General features: G+C 44.8%; 1 protein-coding gene across 1 annotated transcript in view; it reads left to right on the forward strand.

The window, feature by feature from the left end:
• The first annotated feature begins 801 nt into the window (after positions 1-801).
• Positions 802-23,009, forward strand: part of Ablim1 (actin binding LIM protein 1) — a 355,181-nt gene continuing 332,973 nt past the window's right edge. The window contains exon 1 of the mRNA XM_045150609.1: positions 802-879. Coding sequence (XP_045006544.1) covers positions 867-879 — 13 coding nt within the window. The 5' untranslated portion in view covers positions 802-866. The remainder of the gene's footprint in view (positions 880-23,009) is intronic.

Consider the following 23,009-nt stretch of genomic DNA (forward strand, 5'->3'; position numbering starts at 1 on the left):
GTGCGCCGAGTTAAAGGAGGACAGAGAAGTGGGGGTGGGGCAGCCCCCCTTGTCAGTTTAGAACTCCAGGCCAGAGTCTTTCTTTTTTTATTACCCTGCCTGCTAGAATTAGCTGTAGCTTATACACACCCACAGAGCAGCAGCAGCAGCAGCAGCAGAATTCTCTTGTTACTGTCTCATTTTACCCTGATAAACAGAAAGGGATTTACTTAGGGTGTCCATCTCCTCTCCAGGCCAGCCCTGACATTTTAGGGTTGATAAAACTCATCAGATGTTTGTTGACTCAAGGGTCAAAGTCCATCCCAGAGGAGCTGGTCTGGCCTTGAAGGGGGTCCATGGGTGGCCCCACGTGTGAACCCGTCAAAGCCTTCTCCCCTGCCAAGAAAAGGTACCGAGCAGCCAGCCGCCGCCGCCTCTAGCCTTGGTTCCCAGGGGTTGGAAGCTGCACATCATGCACGCACGGCACCGCCGTCCTCTAGCTCCCCACCATCACCATCTCCACCGTCCGGGGCCCCGGGCAGGAGAGGGGACGTGGCAGCCGCGGATCTCACGCCCCCACCTCGCCCAGGGACAAAGCTCCGCCTGGCGCCGCCGGACCCGGGTGGGCTCGGCCTGCCGGGCAGGCGCGGGGCGGAGGAGGCGGCCCCGCCCCGCCCCGCCGCTCTCCGGTCGTCCGCCGCGCTGCGCCCCGCGGGTCCCGGCCGCGCAGGTGTCCCGAGGGAGCCGGGCGGCGGGGGCGCGGCGAGCTCCGGCCGGGGTGCGCGCGCGTGTGTGCCCGCGCGTCTCGGGGACCTGCTCCTCGCCGCGCCCGGCCGGTCTCCCCTCCCGCCCTTCCAGCCTCGGCTGCGGCGGGCTGCGCGCGAGCCATGGCCACGCGAGGTGAGTGGGGACCGGGCGGCAATGTCCTGCGGACCCCGGCGCCACCCGGCTCCCCGGGCGCGGATGGACTGGGCAGGTGTGCCGGGGCCACGGGCTGCGAGAACCACCCCAACCCGGCCGGAAACTTTGGCCGTGGAGCCCTGGGCTCTAAAGGCGGCTGGAAGCAAAGGAAGCGCTTGTCCTTGACCTTGATCGCCGGATGTGGGCGAAGCCCGAGGGGCCAAGGTCCGGTGCCCAGCCCACCTGTGCTAGGCTGGGCGGCTGGGATGGGAGGGCGTGGGGGATGGGCTCGCCTTTGCCAATGCTGTGGGGAGCTGATGAAGGGCTGGCGGGGAGGGAGGAAAAGATACATATATATCTATAGATATACACATACACACACATGTATTTTGTTTTCTGTTTTCTTGTTACCATTTTGCAACTCGGTTTATGGATGAAATCCAGGGCTTGATGCAACCACATTTAAAGCTGCAATGTTAACGCTCCATTACAAAAAAAGAAAACAGAAAATGACTAAATTTACCTGTAATTCCCTTTGCAATCAATGTCTGCCTCCTCGCCCCACCCGGTGCAAGCAGGAGTGAAATAACTGCAGGAGAAATAGGAGGAAGAAAAGAAATCAGAATTGCTTTTCAGGCAGGAGCGAGACGAATGTATTTCTTGCCATCTGGAGCCAGCGAGGATGCTGGGGAAAGTGAGTTAGTCATAGCTCAGTGGCTGCTACTAGGAGTGAGGTATTAAAGACATCAAGTCATAGTGCAGCTTGCGAGCAATCGAAATGAATTGGCTTGGTTGCTTTGTCATCAGCATTTAAGGGAACTATTGATAATTTTTAGAAAGTTGTATTTGCAAGGCAATTTGGTGCCACCACACCTTTTGGTACCCCGGAAGCAACTTGCAACAGGAGGTACAGAGCTGGTTTTGAAACTGGGAAGCTTTAGCCCTGCTTTTCTTTAGGGGGGTGGGGAGTAGGCTCAGGAATTTAATAACATGTGTTGGATAACTAAAACCCTGCTTTTCCAGGATTCAGGCTGGGGATTAGGATGAATAATCTCTATCCAGAATGTTTTACGTCCTGTCTAAGGGAATCTTTGTTGATGTTTGTTCTGATGATGCTCTTGTTTGGCTCCGTACCTGGAAACGGGGAGGGAAGAGCTGGAGTTTACATTTTACATGTCAGGACCAGGCCCTGAGATATGACCTGCCGAATCATGCCCAATCATGTGTGCATATTAGGGAAAGAATAAAGGGGATGGAGTGGATATGATTATAAAGGCTTTGATATTTGTGTGAATGGGATTTTCAGACTGTCTCCCAGGACTCTTCCTGAACTGTGTTCTAACGTCCCGGCCTTTCAGTCCTGACCTTTGTCCTAAGAGCAACAAGAAACCCCCGGAGAATATGTGTCTTAAATTCTAAAACTCTCTGTGATCCGAGTCCATGTCTGACTCCCGTTTTATATACCACTAAAGCCCATTAGTACAGAACCTTTCCTATTGTATGTGCCTATTAACCACTGGGCACCTTTCTATGCCCAAGCAAGTATCTAGTCCATTAGGGGGTGCCATCAATTTCGTAGGGTCTCTGTTTATCTGGGATGTCAAATGAAGATGGTCCAGTGACTAAAAGGGGCTCTTGGATTCAAAATGTTTCTTGTTGAACTCACTTTCAAACAGGGTCCTTTTCTGTTTCCCCTTAAAAACCTATGTTGGTAAACTTGGATTTAATAAAGTTGGCTAATCATGCAGAGGCAGACATACTAACAAGCGCCAGTTATTGTGGGCTTATTTTGTGTCAGGAACATTACACGTATTGTATCATTGTATCACTTCATCCTCACAACAACTGAAGCAAGTGGATGCTGTCATTACCTCCTCGTTTTACAGATGAAGGAATTGAGGCTTCTATACTTTTGGTATAAATTGAGCTGAAAACAGTTGGTAAGCAAAGGTCATGATTTCTAAGTCTACCGATTCTGATCATTTAAACGTTACACTAGACATCACAATTACTGATTCGCTAAAGAGAAAGAAAATGGCCTGAACATGGAGTTTAAAGAAAGTGGCCTTGATGAGTAATTTGGGAGTCTCAACACCTATCGGGACATCTGCATTGGGCATTTGGAGAGGGCAAAGTGCCGGAAGGTTGGTGTTAGCAGTTAGCTATTTCCATCCTGCTTCCCGTTGTTTTAGTTTTGAGTTATCAAAGATTGAAGCTTCTGTTATGCTTTCAATTTGCATGAATTTGGAAATAATTCTAAATATATATATATACTTATTTATTTATTTATTTGAGAGTGACAGACAGAGAGAGAAAGAGGCAGAGAGAGAGAGAGAATGGGTGCGCCAGGGCCTCTAGCCACTGCAAACGAAACTCCAGACGCGTGCACCCCCCTGTGCATCTGGCTAACATGGGTCCTGGGGAAATCAAGCCTCGAACGAGGGTCCTTAGGCTTCACAGGCAAGCGCGTAACCACTAGGCCATCTCTCCAGCCCTGGAAATAATTCTAAATGATTGGTAGAATGTGGACTTAGTGAAGTAGTTGCTGAGTTGAGCTTATCTGGAATAACGTATATTCAGTCATTTCTGTTCGATGGAACATTTCAAAGCTGTGAGCTTCACTGTGTATTTTCCATTTCTGTATCTGCTCTTATCTCTGCTCCTCAACAGAGAGAGCTTCATTCAACCCTTAGGGTCAGGGGTAGGGAGACATGTAGCTCAGTTGGTAAAGTGCTTGCCTTGTAAGCATGAGGACTTGAGTTCAATCCCCAGAACCCATGTGAAATTGTCAGTCAGGGTGACAGCTCTGGGGAGATAGTCTCTGCCTTCCTGGGGCTTGTTGGCTCGCCAGTCCACTGTAGCTGCTATCCTCCAGGCCAATGAAAGACCCAAAAGGAGGTGGATGGTATACCCAAGGGACAACGCCCACGACTGTCCTCTGGCCTTCACACACGTGCATCCACATGTGTGCACCTCTACCCCACACATATGTACCCAAATACATATGAACATGTATATACACACATGCATGCAAAGGCATTAGGATCAGAAAGTTAATGTCTGCTGAAACATGCAGCTTATAAGTAGGATGGTCTTCAGATACAAGGAAATAAGTTCCATTGATTTAAAAATTAATTTCTGCTTATTTCTAGTAACTGGGCTTGCAGGTTATGTATGGAAAGACCATTTTAAATATTTTATTTTATTTATTTATTCATTTGATAGAGAAAAAGGGAGAGAGAGACAGAGAGAGGGAGAGAGAATGGGCACACCAGGGCCTCTAGCCACTGCAAACGAACTCCAGATGCATGCGCCCCCTTGTGCATCTGGCTTATGTGGGTCCTGGAGAGTCGAACCTGGGTCCTTTGGCTTTGCAGGCAGATGTCTTAACTGCTAAGCCATCCCTCCAGCCTCTGGAAAGACCATTATGAAATTGCAAAGACTGAAATCAGTTTAATCTCAATAAACAACTCTATTAAAAATTTTTAGTGCTAACCAGAGATGCTTCTCTATGGAGATGGTGGTAGACACTGAGGAAACTCAAAACTCATCGAGGAATGAAATGTCCGTTGCCTGATGCTGGAATTGAAAGTAAAGGCAATTAAAATTTTTGAGAAAACAAAAACAAAAGCAATCATCAAAGCTGAAAACACAAGGCTGTGGAAAGCTCGACACTAAATCTGTCATACCCTCCAAGGCTCAGAGAATGCTGTAGAAGGGGGGCATGAAGGATGGTAAGAGCCTCAGGGTAGAGCGGTGTGCTTTGGGGCGCTGTCCTCTGGAAATGACTGACTGCTGCATCCATGACCTCACAGGGGTTGTCATTACTCCCACAAAACCTGCACAGTTCTGAGCCCAATAGCATTCTGATGTAGGGGAAAACACAAAGAATGAGATCAGAACAGAAGGTCTCTTTGGAAAGAGATCGATCCTCATGGGTGTATCTACTTGGACGGGTGCCAGGAATACAGATTGAAAAAAATCACAAGAGAGTGCACACCTACGTTTCAAAGTGGTGACCTCAAAAGCAAGGATGGGAAGGGAAAATAGTTGGTTTTTCCTTTGAATATATCTTTGTGGAGTTCTTTTCTTTTTTTGGTAGCAAGTAGGTATAGCTTTCATAGGATGAGAGTGAACCCAATAAAGGAAACATGTCGACTTCATCTCCATTCAGTTCATTTATCCTAATTAGGGAGTATAGATTTTATTTAAAAAGTTATTGACAATTTTCATACGTGTATATAATGTATTTTAATCATAATCCCCTCTTGTTACCTTCTTTTATCCTCCTTCCTCCCATCCTCTTCCAGTGAAATCCTTCTTTTTTCCAACTTGTCCTGCTTCGACTTTCATGCCTTTTTTATTTTATCCCTCTAGGAACATGGTTTTAAGATATCTGTTCAACGGTCACTTATTAAACATTCACATTAAATATTAGCAGTTGGTTAATTCATACACTCCAGCATATACCTTCAAGGAGCTCATCATTTTGGGGACAAATACACAAATATTTAGAAAAGGATTTGCTGAGTGCAGGTAGGTAATACGGGATGAAGATGGAGGTTTGGAGACACCAGTGGTTGGCATCTAACAAGCCATAGGCGTGAGGACCACAAAGTTGGTGAGGCTTCGCGTGTGTGAGTATGGGCTCACATATGCCACGTTGTATGGGTGGCGGTCGGACAGTCCTTGGGGTCATGATACCTGCCTTTCACCTTGTTTGATGCAGGACCTGTCTTATTATTTGGCCACTGCCAACACCAGACTATCTGGCTCCAGAGCTTTTGGATTCTCCAGCCCCCGTCTCCCATGGCTGTAGGCCAGCTGGGGTTACGTATGTGTGTGCCGCTTGCTTCCAGCTTTACCTGCATTCTGGACAGCCAAACTTCAGTCATAAGGCTTGTGTATCAAGCCAGGGCTTTCCAGGGACAGGGCACAAAAAGAGAAACAGCTCAATGATGGGTGTTGAACGTGGGTAATATGTTGGCTTGTTTGTCTGGGACGGGGAAGCAGATCTCAGTGGCTCATGGTCGGTCGGTAGGTGGATTGAGTCCTGGGAAGGATGAGGACCGAGGACCAGTGACAAGGAACTGTGGCTCTGGAGCTCCGAGGTCCGCCGTGTGAGGAGGAGGGCGGATCACAGGCAGCTACAAACAACACCGGAGGGAAGCCGCAGGGCTGGAGCCCTGGTACTTCTAGGCAGGAACTCTGAGAGGTGATTATTCACTGGCCACAAGCACCCTAACTTTGTTTTGGGGAGCTTTTATGTGGCAGGGCTAAGAACACAGGTCAGCAGTGGGCTGGAGGCAGTAACCCTCTGTGGATCCGTGTTGTAGGTTCAAATCAGGATGCAGAGAAGAGTCAGTTGTACTCGTCTTTTTGTTTGTTTGTTTGTTTGCTTTTATTCAATTTTTTTAATATTTTATTTTTATTTACTTATTTGAGAGAGAGAGAAAACAAGGCACAGAAAGAAAGAGAAAGAAAGAATGGGCGTGCACTGCAAACAAACTCCAGATGCATGCACCACCTTGTGCATCTGGCTTACGTGGGTCCTGGGGAATCGAATTGAGGTCCTTTGGCTTTCCAGGCAAGTGCCTTAACCACCAAGCCATCTCTCTAGCCCTGTTTGTTTGTGTTTTTTAAAATGTTATTTATTTATTTATTTATTTATTTGAGAGAGAGAGAGAGAATGGGTGCGTCAGGGCCTCTAGCCACTGCAAACGAACTCCAGACGCACATGTCTCCTATGTGCATTTGGCTTATGTGGGTCCTGGGGAATTGAACCAGTGTCCTTTGGCTTTGCAGGCAAATGCCTTAACCACTAAGCCATCTCTCCAGCCCGGCACTCATTTCTTACAGATACTTGAGTTTCAGTGCACAGGGTTTGGGTGGACAAACATGTACTTTCTGGCTGATGAAGGCAAGACCCTTGCCCTGTCTCCCCTTTCTTGTCTCTCTTGCGTCGGCCCACTTCTGCTTGCCTCTGGCATGAGTGGCGGTTCTCATTGTTGTGAAACGGGATACCAGGGGTTCAGGAAAGTCTTTGAACCCCAATCCCTAGATTCATGTCTATGGTTTTGTTTATTTATATTTATTGACTTGAGAGTGAGAGAGAGGCGGGGAAGAGAGAGAGAGAGAGAGAGAGAGAGAGAGAATGGGCGCTCCAGGGCCTCCAGCCTCTGCAAACAAACTCCAGATGCGTGCGCCCCCTTGTGCATCTGGCTTACGTGGGTCCTGGGGAATCTAGCCTCGAACTGGGGTCCTTAAGCTTCACAGGCAAATGCTTAACCGCTAAGCCATCTCTCCAGCCCTCATGTCTATTTTTAACCAAAGAATTGAATAAAATAATACTGAGAAGGATAATTATTAAACTATTATACTTATTGCTGGAAGTACAGAACTCAGTAAAGGAGGATGAATACATCCACATGGCTTGAGAGCCCACGTGGTGGGTCTGGAAAAACTGTAGAGGGGCAGAAAAGAAAGCAGGAAGAGCTCATGTGGAAAGGACTCTCCCCGCAGCTCAGACCAGCTGGGGAGAAACTCAGCAGAAGCTGGAGGTTCACCCGTGGTCAGGCAGCCCACCGCCCTTGCCCTCCCCTCACAAATGTATTTATAACCATATGGTAGTGGGCACTACCTTCCGGCTCACGTGAACCAGAGGGGCAGTGATTGGTCTGGGCTAGGGGCAGTCTCAGGAAGAGGCTAGCTATGATGCCAAGTTCTGGGATCTAAGCTTGACCAATCATAATGCCAGGATTCTAGAAAAGACCTCCCTCTCTCCGAGGGAGGTGCTCAGATTATGGACAAACAGGTCTAGGGAACTAGGCAAGAGATAAGAAGTGAGACCATCCTTTGATCTCTAGCAAGTGCAGGCCTTCCTGCCTTTTTTTCCTCGCAGGGACCCAGTCACCCCAACTGCTGAACAAAGCTACGGACTCCCTGTCATTCGTTTATCATTGTGGGGAGACTGAAGGTTAGCTCACTCAGTGGCTGTATTTGCTGTGGCGTGAGGACTATTTCTCTGCTGCTGTTTTCTTCTCTCTGCCTGCAGCAGTTTGTCAAGCTGAAGAAAGGAGATGTCTCTGAAAGCCAAGTGTAACCATTATTACTTTTTGCTACTTAAAAGAAACATTAAAACACCAATACTATACATTTCCTGGAAGTCCTTTGTCTTTGCATTTAAAGTAAATGGGCTGTGATTCAATGAGTAGATATTTAGACATAAGAGAAATAGGGTTTTTTTTTCTGTGGGTGAGGGTGAGGTAGGGTTTTGCTCTAGCCCAGGGGTGATCCTGGAATTCACTATGTCGTCTCAGGGTGGCCTCGAACTCATGGTCATCCTCTTACCTCAACCTTCCAAGTTCTGGGATTAAAGGTGTGCGCCACCAGGCCTGGCTGAGAAATCGTTTTCGGTATCAAGATCTTTCATGTGGAGACACCACTGTGGCCAGAGGGGTTCATAGAGTGCGCTGTGATGCAATGCTCAGCTTCCTGTGTCTCAAGGAATTGTACAGGGCCTGGAGTAGCAGAAGTGAAAGTATGGATTTCCTGAAAGTGAGAGTAAAAGCACAGGGGAGGAGATGCTCAAGAAGACTGTGGCTCAAGGTTTGTTTCTGCAGTTCCTTTCTAAAATAAATAAATAAATAAATAAATAAATTTATTTATTTATTTATTTATTTATTTGAGAGAGAGAAAGAGGCAGAGAGAGGGAGAGAGAGAATGGGTGTGCCACTGCAAATGACCTCCAGACGCATGTTCCCCCTTGTGCATCTGGCTTATGAGGGTCCTGGGGAATCGAACAGGGTCCTTTGGCTTTGCAGGCAAACGCCTTAACTGCTAAGCCATCTCTCCAGCCCTCTGCAGTTCCTTTTATGAGTTTAGTTGGAGGGAGGAGCTCATCCTCAGGGGTGAGAATGGGGATCCTTACCCTAATTGATAAATGAGCTGCCATATAACTTTGGAGCATCTGTACATGTGTGGGTTGTATATTCATAATTTAAAGTATATGTATGTGCCAGTCATATATATACATAAGTCATATATATATAATATATACATATATTATAATATATAATATATATTTGATTACATAAATATATAATATATGTATATATTTATGTAATAAAGGTAGGGACTGGGGAGATGGCTCAATGGTAAGGCACATGCCTGCAAAGTCTAAAGATCTGAGTACCATTCCCAAGTACCCACGTAAAGCCAGATGGACAAGGGGGCACATATGTATGGAGTTCATTTGCAGTGGCTAGAGGCCCTGGCACGTCCATTTTCTCTCTCAATATATCTGTCTCTTTCTCACTCTTAAATAACTAAATATAAAAGAAAAAAATAAAAAAGAAGGTAAATAGGGTTTTTCCCTGACTGGTCCCTTCAAGGATAGATCAGCCTTCATTCTGTTTTTGCCCAGCGCTGACCTAAGCTGGCCTTTCTTCTCTGTCCTTCTACTAGGGTGTGCCTGAACACAGATCACCTACCAGAGAGGTGCTGGGTGTTACTCTGCCAAGAAAGGGGCAGACGAGGGAGGTACCCCTATCACTGGGCTGCCTGCCTCATCTTCTGTTTCAACAGAGGCTTTAGAAGGCCGAGTTAGTTCCACACATACCCATGAGCAGCATCGCAATTTTCATATATTTTGACTAATAATTCACTTGTGGCTGCCATTGCCTGGCTGAGCACTGGTTTCCAATGTGCTTAATTAAAAAAAGAAAGAATGTAAGTTGTCAGGATTTTGTCCTATTAAAACAGCATGATGAGTCGGGCATGGTGGCACATGCCTTTAACTCCAGCACTCAGGAGGCAGAGGTAGGAGGTTTGCCGTGATTTCGAGGTCACCCTGAGACTCCATAGTGAATTCCAGGTCAGCCTGAGCTACAGTGAAACCCTACCTCAAAAAACCAACCAACCAACAAACAAAAACAGCGTGATGGGGGCTGGAGAGATGGCTTAGCGGTTAAGGTGTTTGCTTGCAAAGCCAAAGGACCTCGGTTCAATTCCCCAGGACCCACGTAAGCCAGATGTACAAGGGGGAGCATGCATCTAGAGTTCGTTTGCAGTGGCTGGAGGCCATGGCACACCCATTCTCTCTCACCTTCTCTCTGCCTCTTTCTCTCAAATAAATAAATATAAAGTTAAAAAAAAACAGCACGATGTAGGAATATTCAGCCATCCCATAGACTTCTGTTGAACCTTCCTAGAGGGAAAATCCTGCCTGGTTCATCTAAAGTCCAGCTCTCAGGACTGTTAAGCTCTGGGAGGATGTGACAGGCGCAGGTTGCCATCACCGCATTGGTACAGTGGGGCTGTGATATCTAAAGCATGTGGTGTCAACCATCCATAACAGCTTGTGCCAAGAGGTTGCTTTGCTCCTATTCCTTGTGGACATCTTGGGAGGCACCTGAAGCTTATTTTTTTTGGGGGGGGGCTGTTTCTTCTCTTGTAATCTTTCCTACCATCTTGGCCACCTAATTGGGTTATAGTGTACAGTAATAAGTAAACTGTGTGCGCACCCCATGAGTAGAGCAAGGTTTGTGCCTCCTGTAGGCTCTGATGGGTGATATCTGTGTGTGTTCATTCGTGTGTGGAGGTTGACGTTAGGTGTCTTCCTCCATCGTTCTTCATTTAGTTACTGAGGGCAGTCCCTGCCTTGAAACCAGATCTCACTGATTAAGCTTGCCTACCTAGTCAGCTTGCCTGAGGGACCCCCTCTCTCTGCACCCTGAGTGCTGGGATTGTAAAGGGGCTGCCACGCTTATCTGGCATTGAGGTGGTTTCTGGAGATTTGAACTCAGGTCCTCATAGCTGCTCTCTAAGAACTTTATCTATGGAATCTTCTTCCCAGCCCTGCTCTGGTCTGCTACCTCACATCCAATGCAAAGAGAAGGCAGAGAGACAGAGAACTAGAGTAAAACTGTGTGTGCGTGCATGCAAGAGAGAGAGAGTGGAGAGAGAGAGAGAGAGAGAGAGAGAAGCAATCCTGGTATGGATGTGGAAAAATATTAATTTGCCTCTAAAAATTTAAAAATAGACATATCAGGGGGCTAGAGAGATAGGTCAGTGGTTAAAGATACTTGCTTGCAAAGCCTGATGGCCTGGGTCTGATTCCTCAGTACCCACATAAAGCCAGATGCACAAAATGGTGTATGCATCTGGAGTTGGTTTGCAGTGGCAGAAGGCTCTGACATGCCCATCTTCTCTCTCCTTGCAAATAAATAAAAATACTAAAAAAAGAAAAATGGATGTATTAGACGTGAGTATAGCTAAAGTGTTTATTTGCTAGCATAGCTTGAATGATCATATTTTCTCCCTATTAATAGAAATGGAGTTAGTGGATTGCAATTTATGTTATATATATAAAAATAGATTCCACAATATGTTGTTTTCTTTCCCATTCCAAGAACAGCATGTAAAATTTTCTTTTTTTTCTTTCTGTTTTTTGTTTGTTTGTTTCTTTTTCGAGGTAGGGTTTCACTCTAGTCCAGGCTGACCTGGAATTCACTATGTAGGCCTTGAACTCATGGTGATCTTCCTAACCTCTGCTTCCTGAGTGCTGGGATTAAAGGCACGTGCCACCATGCCTGGCTGCATCTGAAATTTTCTTGACAGTGAGCATCTCTTCCAGAGTGTCCATTCCTGAGCTGCACATGCTAATATGCAAATTAGTCACTTAAAACAGACCTGGAGACACCTGCCTGTCATCCTATCACTTGAGAGGTGGAGGCAGGAGAATCTGGAGTTCAAGGTCAGCCTTGTCTATATAGTGAGTTCAAGGCCAGCCTGGGCTATGTGAGACTCAGTCTCAAAAACATAAAAATAAGAACCAAAAAAAAAACAAAAAAACAAAAAAAAAACCCCAAAACGCACAAAAAAAAAAGAATAGAATTTTGGTCAATAGCTGAATATTTGCCTGGAGTATTACCTACATTTGTGGATTATCTGTATTAAAACTTAAACTTAAATCTTGGCTGTTTCTTCCCTTGCAGTCCAGCACATGGCTGGGCTAGTGGTGTGTTCAGTTATAATTGCTATTATAGACTTACAATGTTTAGCATAAAATTAAACCCAAATAAATCTTTTGATTTTTTTAAAAATTATGGGTAATTTGTATGATGGTTTTCTCCTGTTGTGGAAAGGAAATTCTTGGTGCTTTTGTTCCCTTGATAGTCATTTTATTTTATTTTATTTGGCAGCGCCAGAGGTTTCATTAAACCTAGGGTCTTAATACATGGTAAGCAGGTGTTCTTCAATTGAGCTATAATCCCAGCCCTCTAATCATTTTAAATGTGTGGCTTTATTCATTCTAATTAATGCATTTTCAAAATAACTTTCAATGTATAATTCAATTTACCTATGTCTATGGTTATTGTTATTATTGAAATAGTCTCACTGTGTGGTCAAGGCTGGCCTGAAATTCACCCTGTACCCAGACTATACTTGAATTCTCATGCTGCCCTGAGCTCACGTGCCTGGATCACAGGCATGCACCAGCAGGCATAATTCCTTGATTTTCTGCCAATATGTCAAAGAGTTATTTTTTTTCAAGTACACTGTATTATGGGGAAAATGTAATATGTACATTCCACTGTGTGGAAGTTGTCCATTTAATAAAATCATGAGTGGGTGGCAAGTCCTTACTTAGTAGATGAATTTATAAAATCGTTCATATAATCGAATCCTTTGTAGAATTAGTAAAGTAAAATCAAAGGAGGAGTTGTGGGTCAGGTGCTCCACATTTATTTACTAATTGGGTAGAGATCATGTGATTTTAACCTTTTGTTAGATTATTTTTTTTTTTAGGTGCACAGGAGGAGGAGCTCTGCCTGAGTAATTGTTATTCACATTTTTAGTAAGTTAAAAAAGAAATTAGCCCTTTCTTGTGTACAGCATGGTCTTCCCCAGCTCTTTACCATTAGTACATGGTAGAATAATACTTGATGATATGTAACTGCATTATGGCCATTTTTAAACATTTTTTCCTAATGATAATATCCTGCAGTACGTTTCTACTTTAGGCTGCGTCTGAGTTTACTGGTGCTTTTCCTTCTCAACTTATTGGGAATTCACTCAACACAGTCACAACAGGGCCGGCAGAGGAGAACTGGATGGTAACAATGAAGGGAAGTCAGGACAATGAGGGCTGCGGCTATTTCTGGTGTTCAGCTCCAGAGAGGAGGGAGCAGAACGAGGGGAGCCCCGGAGTCTGCGGAGACAGGAGGCTGAACAGCCATGAGGCTTAAAAGAAAAAAAAAGTCGGAGATTTAGGTTGGCAGTCTCTAATGATTCCAGGGAAATCTTTGTGTTCTTACTGCTGTGTATAAAACAAGGGAATCTTTATTTTGAGTCACTGAACCATTTGGGTGAGTGATGGATGATGTGTACGGCACCAGAGCAGGAGGATCTGGTTTCTCACCATTTCATTTATTCTAGTAGATTCTACTCTGCGGTTAGATGCTTTTGCAGATCATAGGATGACAGTAGCAAGAATATGTTCCTTTTCTTTTTTTTTCTTTTTTTTTTTAGGTGTGTATGAGAGAGAGAGAATTGACACACCAGGGCCTCTAACCACTAACCGCTGCATTCGAGCTTCAAACGTGTACACTATATTGTGTACATGCGTGACCTTGTGCACACCCATTACCTTGTGCATCTGGCTTTTGTGGGTTCTGGGGAGTTGAACCTGGGTCCTTAGGGCTTCTCAGGCAAGCACCTTAACTGCTACGCCATCTCTCCAGCGCTGTGTTCATTTAATCATTCAGTATATATCAGCTGAAATGTACTGGGCGTTCTAGGTGTGGAGAGGAGACAGCCTCTTACCAAATATGCATGGAATAGGCATGAGTCACCAAGCCCAACTATACTTAGTTAATACATTAGAGATTGTGTATCTGTGTGTAAGAAATAAGAAAAAAAATTCAGATTTCTTTTTTCAGAACAGTTAGTTGGGACCTTTGGTCACCTCTCCCACCTCTGCCCAATCTGGTCATGACTGCCTGAGCTATGTTGACTTAGAGATTCTTCTGGAGACCAAGGTATGCCTCAGAAAGCTAGGAACACTTCCTTGTGATCCTGGAAATTATGACCTCACTATGCAAGGAGACTCTCATGTAAAACGCTTAGTTACACATACAATTAAATATATCCAAACAGAAAATTCCCTATCGCTCTAATCAGAACAGTTTTTAAAACTTACTTGCTTTTGTTTTGAGACAGTGCCTCGTCTGTGTCCCAAGCTGACCTTGAACTCACTGTGTAGTTCAGGCTGGCCTCAAACCTTTCAGAATCCTCCGGCCTCAACTTCCTGAGTGCCAGGATTATAGGCATGAGCCACCATGTCAAGCTCTCTACTCAGGACAACTTAAATGCCTCTCACAACCCAGCCCACAAAAGACTGCACTGGGTTGGTTAGAATCTGCATGCCATCCCCCTTTGTCCAAATATAAACTACTAGCCATTATTATAAATATCTTGGAAATTGGACATGGTGTTTTATGTCTATAATTGCAACATGTGGGAGGTTAAGGTAGGAGGATCAGGAGTTCAGGGTCATTCTTAGCTACATAGAGAGTTTTAAGTCAGTCTGGGATACCCAAAACCCTGTCTGAAGCATAAACAAAACAAAACAAAAACAACAAAACCCCTCTGTTCTTTAGGATTCCTTTCTAGAGCAAAGGCATGTATGTAGTAGGATGCTATTTGTGAAACTACTGTCTACTTACCCAGCTACTTATAAAAGCTGTGTACCTTGAGATCTCTTCATATTGCTGAATCCTGACTTCACTCACTGTGTATGACTGTGTCGTGTTCAGTTCTATCATTGCACCATAGGCGATTAACAGAGCTTTGTTGATGGATACTTTCCTTGTTTTTTTTTTTTTCGAGTTAGGGTCGCACTCTAGCCCAGGCTAACCTGCAATTCATTATGTAGTCTCAGGGTGGCCTCGAACTTACAGCCGATCCTCCTACCTCTGCCTTTCAAATACTGGGATTAAAGGTGAGTCCGACCACACTGGGCCCTGTTTTTTTTTTTTTTTCCTTTTTTTTTTTTTTTTCAAGGTAGAGGTAGACTCTCACCCTATCCCAGATTGGCCTCAAACTCACAGCGATCCTTTTACCTCTGCCTCCTGAGAGCTGGGGTTAAAGGCGTGCACCCCCATGCCCAGCTGCACTTCCTTGTTTTTCCAGACAGTGCTATACTATATGTCTATGTGCATACATCTTATTGGAGGTTTTTGGAGCATAGCCAGAGGTTTTATTCTATACTTTCTTTTTTTGTTTTTTTTTTTAATTTTTATTTATTTATTTGAGAGTGACAGACAAAGAGGCAGAAAGAGAGAGAGAAAGAGAGAGAGAGAGAGAGAATGGGCGCGCCAGGGCCTGCAGCCACTGCAAACAAACTCCAGACATATGCGCCCCCTTGTGCATCTGGCTAACGTGGGTCCTAAGGAGTCGAGCCTTGAACTGGGGTCCTTAGGCTTCCCAGGCAAGTGCTTAACCGCTAAGCCAGCCCAATTATTCTATACTTTCTAATGAGACTTTACTGGTCGCTCAGAGACTTCCTGGCACGCCCCTCCGTGGCTCTCTTCTGTACTGTCACTGCCTTGCCTATGTATAGCCTCTGCCTTGTGAGGGGCAAGTGATTTCTCCAGCATTACATAAAAGTTGTTTCTTTCTTCATATATATAAATTTTTATTTTATATTAATTATTATATGTTATTCTCTCTTATCCCCTTACTCCAGTTCCTGTTACCATGGAGAACCTCCTCAGTAGAGTTATGGTACTCACTGAAGGGTCATGAATGCCTCAGTCAGTCCCTGTGGGGTAACGGGGACCATGGGGGCCTGTGCCTCAGAATATCCTATCCACTATATGGTTCTTACAATCTTTCCGCCCCCTCTACCGCAATGCTCCCTGGCCCGTAGCAGGCCTGTTGGTAATATAATTTAGTGGTGAGTTCTCTGTAGCCTCTGGATTCCTGTTTGATAAGTTTTGATTGGTCACTGTGTTTGTCACCATCAACCTGGGGCTGGTTGTCACACTGGCAGTAAGAGCAATGTTCATGTCATCACTTGAGATGTTTCTTTCCTTTACATGAGGGTACAGACCACTTCCTTCCAAGAAGAAAAAGAACAATTTTTTTTTTCACACAGAAATATCTCTACCACCTCACTGTTTGGCTAGGTCATCAAAAGGATGCCTCTGTTGGAAATATATTTCACTTATAGAATATTGAGCAAAAGGTGTTTAATAGGAAATCACCCTACTTGCTATGAAAATTCAGAGAATGCCTTTGGGGTTTGTGAAAAATGATAAATAAAGCTATAGCTGAAGGGCTGTCCTTGGTCTTTCTTTAGTTAGAATGTCATCAACAATATTTTGACTTTCTTCTTAGAAAAATTTTATTTATTTGTTTGCAAGGAGAGTAAGAGAAAGTGAGAGAAAAGAGAAACAGACAGAGAGAATGGGCATACCAGGGCCTCCAGCTGCTGCAAATGAACTCCAGATGCATGCCCCACTTTGTGCATCTGCTTTACCTGGGTACTGGGGAATCGAATTTGGGTCATAGGGTTTTGCAGGCAAGCACCTTAACCACTGAGCCATCTCTCCAGTCCCCATTTTGACTATCTTAGCAGAATTTTCCAAATTTATTTCCCAGTTGTTCCTTTGGTTGTGTGGTCTGCTTAACTGCATTAGTCATATATGTCCACTTACTGTGGAGAGCTTTTGGGGTTACACCTCTAAAAAGGGTGGGTGGTGAGTCGTCTGCATTACCACCCTGACAAAGACCCCTGTGGAGGTGATTTGACAGGCTTGACTTGATCTGGGGAGTAACACTTGTGTTGTGTGCGAATCCCAGAAGCACGTCTTCGTCTTCCCTGATGCCGAGCCCTGGCATCCCGACCCCTCACACACCGCCTGCCTGCTTTCCGAGGAGCGATGCCTGCTGCGGTGCATAAACGATCTTAAAAACATCCATTGGCTAGGCGTGGCGGCGCTCGCACGTCTTTAATGCCAGTACTCGGGAGGCAGAGGAGGGAGGATCGTTGAGAGTTTGGGGCCAGCCTGAGACTATGTAGTGAATTCCAGGTGAGCCTGGGCTAGAGTGAGACCTCACCTCAAAAACCAAAATCAAACCAAAACAAAACAAAAAGCCATTCATTTGGAAATTGCTGACACCTTACTTCTCTTTCGTCTTTTCAAAGCAACTACTTATTTTTCAACCATCATATGTATGTGTGTGTGTGTGTGTGTGTGTGTGTGTGTGTATACATGATGATATATATTTTTTCTTTTTTCAAGGTAGGGTCTCACTCCAGCCCAGGCTGACCTGGAATTCACTATGGAGTCTCAGGCTGGCCTCGAACTCACGGCAATTCTCCTACCTCTGCCTCCCGAGTGCTGGGATTAAAGGCATGTGCCACCACGCCCAGCTTGTATCTGGTATTTTGATCATAGTCACTCCCTATTCCATTTCTTCCCCCACCTTTTCCTAGTGGACCTCTTTCTCTTCCCAACTAGTCCCTCTTTACTTTCGTGTCTTTTGCTGTGGTCACACAGCTTAAATTGGGGTTGCTTCCATGAGCATGGGTGGAGGGTACTTTAAGGTTTTAAGGTGAAGCATTAGGTCGTTTACTTGTGACCTTTCTAATTTCTTTTTTTTTTTAATTAATTAATTTTTTTTTATATGAGAGCGACAGACACAGAGAGAAAGACAGATAGAGGGAGAGAGAGAGAGAATGGGCGCGCCAGGGCTTCCAGCCTCTGCAAACGAACTCCAGACGCGTGCGCCCCCTTGTGCATTTGGCTAACGTGGGACCTGGGGAACCGAGCTTTGAACCGGGGTCCTTAGGCTTCACAGGCAAGCGCTTAACTGCTAAGCCATCTCTCCAGCCCCCTTTCTAATTTCTTAATATAGGCACTTAAAACTATAAATTTAACTCTTAGGACTGCCTTCATTGTGTCCCAGAGATGTTGGGTTCTCATTATCGTTTGACTCTATAAATTTTTTGATTTCCTTCTTGATTTCTTCATTGATCCATTCATCATTTAGTAGTGTATTGTTTAGTTTCCATATTTTGTGTATGCTCTATAGCCTTTCTTGCTACTGATTTGTAGTTTAATTCCATTGTGGTCAGATAGAATGCAAGGAATTATTTCAATTTTCCTGAATTTGTTAAGGCTTGCTTTGTGTCCTAATATATGGTCTATTTTAGAGAATGTTCCATGTGCTGCTGAAAAGAATGTATATTCTGCAGCATTTGGATGAAATGTCCTGTATATATCTGTTAAGACCATTCCTTCTATGACCTCATTTAGCCCAGATGCCTCTCTATTTATTTTTTCCCGGGATGACCTGTCATTGATGAGAGTGGGGTGTTAAAGTCACCCACCACCACTGTGTTTGATGTTATCTGTGACCTTAGTTCTAATAGTGTTTGTTTGATGAATTTGGGGGCCCCCATGTTAGGTGCATATATGTTTAGGATTGTAATGTCCTCCTGTTGGAGTGTGCCCTTAATCAATATAAAGTGACCTTTCTTATCTTTCTTGACTAACGTTGGACTGAAGTCTACCTTGTCAGATATTAGGATAGCAACCCCTGCTTGTTTTCTAGGCCCATTTGCTTGAAACACCGTTTTCCAACCTTTCACCCTAAGATAATGTCTATCCTTTGTAGAAAGGTGAGTTTCTTGGAGACAACAAATTGTAGGATCCTGCTTTTTAACCCAGTCTGCAAACCTGTGTCTTTTTGTTGGGGCATTGAGGCCGTTGATATTAAGAGATATTATTGAAAGGTGTGTATTTATGTTTGCCTTTTTTTTGTTGTTGTTGTTCCGGTTCTACCTTTGCTCTCTTGTGTTAACTAGTATTTGAGTATTGCTTGTTTTTTCCAGGTTCCTTATATGTGTGCTTTTCCTTTTTCTTCAGCATAGAGGATTCTATCAAGTATCTTCTGTAGAGCTGGTTTTGTCTTCAAATACTCCTTTAACCTGCTTTTGTCATGGAATGTCTTTATTTCTCCATCTATTTGAATGGATAGCTTTGCAGGATAAAGTAACCTTGGTTGACAGTTGTTATCTTTCAGAACTTGGAATATATCACTCCAAGCCCTTCTGGATTTAAAAGTTTGTGTTGAATAATCTGCTGCATAGTATAATGGCTCATAGGTGCCTTGGAGAGGATAATGCAGGGAAAAGAGATGGAGAATCCAGGGTGAGTGTCATTGGGGACGATAGCCTTGGGAAGATGACAGACTAACCAAGAGGAGGAAGAGGAGAGCGGGCCCACCTGGTACGTGGCTGGTTAAGCGGTGCCTGCCCAAGTGGAGAGCTATGCAGAGGACATGAGCGAACTGAAAACATGCTCAGAACCTTTAAAGCACAGTGAACTGGGTGTGGTGGCGCACGCCTTTAATCTCAGCACTTGGGAGGCAGAGGTAGGAGGATCGCCATGAATTTGAGGCTGCCCTGAGACTATATAGTGAGGTCCAGATCAGCCTGGGTTAGAGTGAGACCCTACCTTGACAAACCAAAAAAAAAAAAAAAAAAATTAAAAAAAAAAAATAAATAAATAAAATAAAAAGCCGGGCATGGTGGTGCACACCTTTAATCCCAGCACTTGGGAGGCACATGTAGGTGGATTGCCGTGAGTTCGAGGCCACCATGAGTTTACACAGTGAATTCCAGGTCAGCCTGGGCTAGAGTGAGACCCTACCTTGAAAAACCAAAAAAAAAAAAAAAAAAAAAAAAAAAAAAAAAAAAAAAGTTTTTTAATTTATTTATTTGCAAGGAGAGAGAGAGAATGAATGAATGAATGAAAATGGGCATACTAGGGCCTCTGACCACTACAAATGAACTCCAGATGGATGTTCCACTTTGTGCATCTGGCTTTACGTGGCTGCTGTACAATTGAACCTGGGCCATCAGGCTTTGCAAGCAGGCACCTTTAGCCACCGAGCCACTTCTTCAGCCCTCCTCTTGAGTTTTTTTCCTCTGGCATCTCACTCTCTTCACCCTGGTTCCTGCCTGTGCATGTATGTGGGGATCAATGTTTATTGTTTTAATTTGTGAATAGCCATCTGAATCCAGCTTAGCTTTGTTCACGTTTGTAGCGAGCAAACAGACCATACCCTGTATCGCAGGCCACTTACATTGCTGATACATGAAAGAGGCAAATGCAGCCAACATGTCATGGGCAATTAATGCTCCTGTTAGGCAGAGAGCCCTCGACACAGTCCAGAGGAATAACTACAAGAGGAAGGCAAGCCCCTTCCTTCTCTGGCTTCGGAAAGGAAAAGCTGTGAAGTGAGATAACTACTCCGCAAAGGGCGTGACCATGTTTAGAATCCAACACGTCTGACAGTAAATCCCTGCTTGTTCAGTGTTGCCCATGATTTTGGCAATGGTATATAGATTAAGTGAGTAGGCTGACTTTATTATAGCATGTTATTGAGCTAGACAAAACTCTCCTGGGACCGAGATTACGTGCAGGTAAGGCATGTGCTGTTTAACACCTCAGCAGCCATCTTTGCTTGGTCTTTTTTTAAAAAATATATTTTTTTTTTTGTTCATTTTTATTTATTTATTTATTTATTTATTTGAGAGTGACAGACAGAGAGGAAGAGAGAGAAAAAGAGAGAGAGAGAGAAAAAGAGAGAAAGAGAGAGAGAGAGAATGGGTGTGCCAGGGCCTCCAGCCACTGCAAATGAACTCCAGATGCGTGTGTCCCCTTGTGCATCTGGCTAGTGTGGGTCCTGGCAATCGAGCCTCGAACCGGGGTCCTTAGGCTTCACAGGCAAGTTCTTAACTGCTAAACCATCTCTCCAGCCCTTATTTATTTATTTGAGAGAGAAAGAGGGAGAGAGAGACAGAGAGAATGGGTGTGCCAGGGCCTTCAGCCACTGCAAACAAACTCCAGACACATGTGCCCCCTTGTGTATCTGGCTTCCATGGGTCCTGGGGAATCCAACCGTGGTCCTTTGGCTTTGCAAGCAAGAGCCTTAACCACTAAGCAATCTCTCCAGCGCCTTTGCTTGGTCTCTGAGGACATTCACTGGGAGGTTTGAATTTCCTTGAAGTAGAAGAAATAGATGCATTCATCAGGCATGCATGCGCACCAAACATGGAAGACAGACATAACAGGCACAGTTCCCCCAGCCTGGGGCTATATTAAAGCATGAACGCATAGTTCTCCGCAGCTTTTGTGTCCGTCTGTGAATATCAGACGGTGTAACGGAAACATAATTGCAGAATTGAATTAAACTTATCCTTCTGGGTCACTTTTGCAGAGATTGCATATTAGAAGCTGGCCAGCTAGAGATGGTATCTAATTTCATGTCTGTTCCCCACTGGGTATGCTTTTTAAGAACTGAGAAATTATAGAGATAAAGTTGTCTGCTTACTTCTCCAAGGCTATCTTATGAGTCCCATTAAAAGAATTATGGCTTGCAGGGCCGGGAGGATGGCTCAGAGGGTCACAGTGTACTTGCGTCCGCACACACATGCGCATGACCATAACCCCCCCCCCCCCCAGCACAACAGCACACATACTATATAAACACACTTTGCAACAAACAAAAATATAGCAAGGGCTGGAGAGATGGCTTAGCGGCTAAGGCATATGCCTGCAAAGCCTAAGGATCCAGGTTCGATTCTCCACGTCCTACGTAAGCCAGATCCACAAGGTGGCGCATGCATCTGGAGTACATTTGCAGTAGCTAGAGGCCCTGGCATGCCCATTCTCTTCCTGTCTCTCCCTCTCTCTGTCGTTAATAAAGAAATACATAATCTTAAAAATGTAGCAAAATAAGAATGATTTGCGCTGGGAAGATGGCGGAGTGTGTAAACGTGCTTGCTGAGCAGGTGTTACAGTCATCTGAGTTCAGATAACCGGAACCCACATAGAGCCAGATGCAGTAGTGAGTGTCTGTAATCCCAGCAAGCCTAAAGGAGATGGGAGACGGAGACAGGAGAGTCTTCAGAAATTCAAGGGCCAGCCAGCCTGCTAGATGCAGCAAGAACATGAGACCCATTGCCTCAGACAAGGTGAAGGGCGAGGATGAACACCAGACCTGCACATATGGACAGTGGAATGTACACACTTGCGCTCACACACAATGCACACCCACAGAGATAATAATAAATGATTGTAAATGAACACGACTCACGTGCGGGAATTCTATGTTGTGTTCTTTCCCCATCTTTTCTGTAGTTCAGCAGTTCAAGTGTAATCAGTCTGTGGGTTTTTAAAAAATATTTTTCTTTATTTATTTGAGAGAGAGAGAGAGAGAGGGAGGAAGGGAGGGAGGGAGGGAGGGAGAGGGAGAGAATGGGCACTCCAGGGCTTTTATCTGCGCCCCCTTGTGCATCTGGCTAACGTGGGCCCTGGGGAATTGAACCTGGGTCCTTTGGCTTTGCAGGCAAGTGCCTTAACCACTATGCCATTTCTCCAGCACACCCTGTGGTTTTCAGTGGCCCTAAGGTAATACTTCATTTGAGACTAGGGAAGGCAAGCAGTTAGAAACGTAAACTGGACCATGTGTACCCATCTTCCTCTCCTGGACCCCTTTATGTGCTTATGGCTGCCAAGTGAATTTTCTTTTTTTTTTTAAAATTAAAAACTTGTATTTATTCATTTATTTGAGAGAGAGAGAAAAATTCAGACAGATAGAATGGAATGGGTACACCAGGGGCCTCCAGCCATTGCAAACGAACTATAGAAGCAATGCACCTCTATGTGCATCTGGCTTATTTGGGTTTTGGGGAGTTGAACTTGGGTCCTTAGGCTTTGCAGGCAAGCACCTTAACCCTCCAGCCCCAAATATATTTTTATATTTTATTTATTTATTTGAGAAAGAAAGAGGTAGAGGGAGAGAGAGAAAGAGAGGAGAGAATGGGTGCACCAGGGCCTCTAGCCACTGCAAACTAACTCCAGATGCATGTTCCACCTTGTGTATCTGGTTTACATGGGTACTGGGGGATCGAACCTGGGTACTCAGGCTTTACAGGCAAGTGCCTTAGCCGCCAAGCCATATCTCCAGTTGCCAAGTGGATTTTCTACAGACTGGCCTTGGCTGTGTGGCTCTCTATGTCAAAAGCTTTTAGGACTTCCCCATGC

The sequence above is a fragment of the Jaculus jaculus genome, chromosome 1 (genome assembly GCF_020740685.1).
Source record: "Jaculus jaculus isolate mJacJac1 chromosome 1, mJacJac1.mat.Y.cur, whole genome shotgun sequence".
Taxonomy (NCBI): Eukaryota; Metazoa; Chordata; class Mammalia; order Rodentia; family Dipodidae; genus Jaculus; species Jaculus jaculus.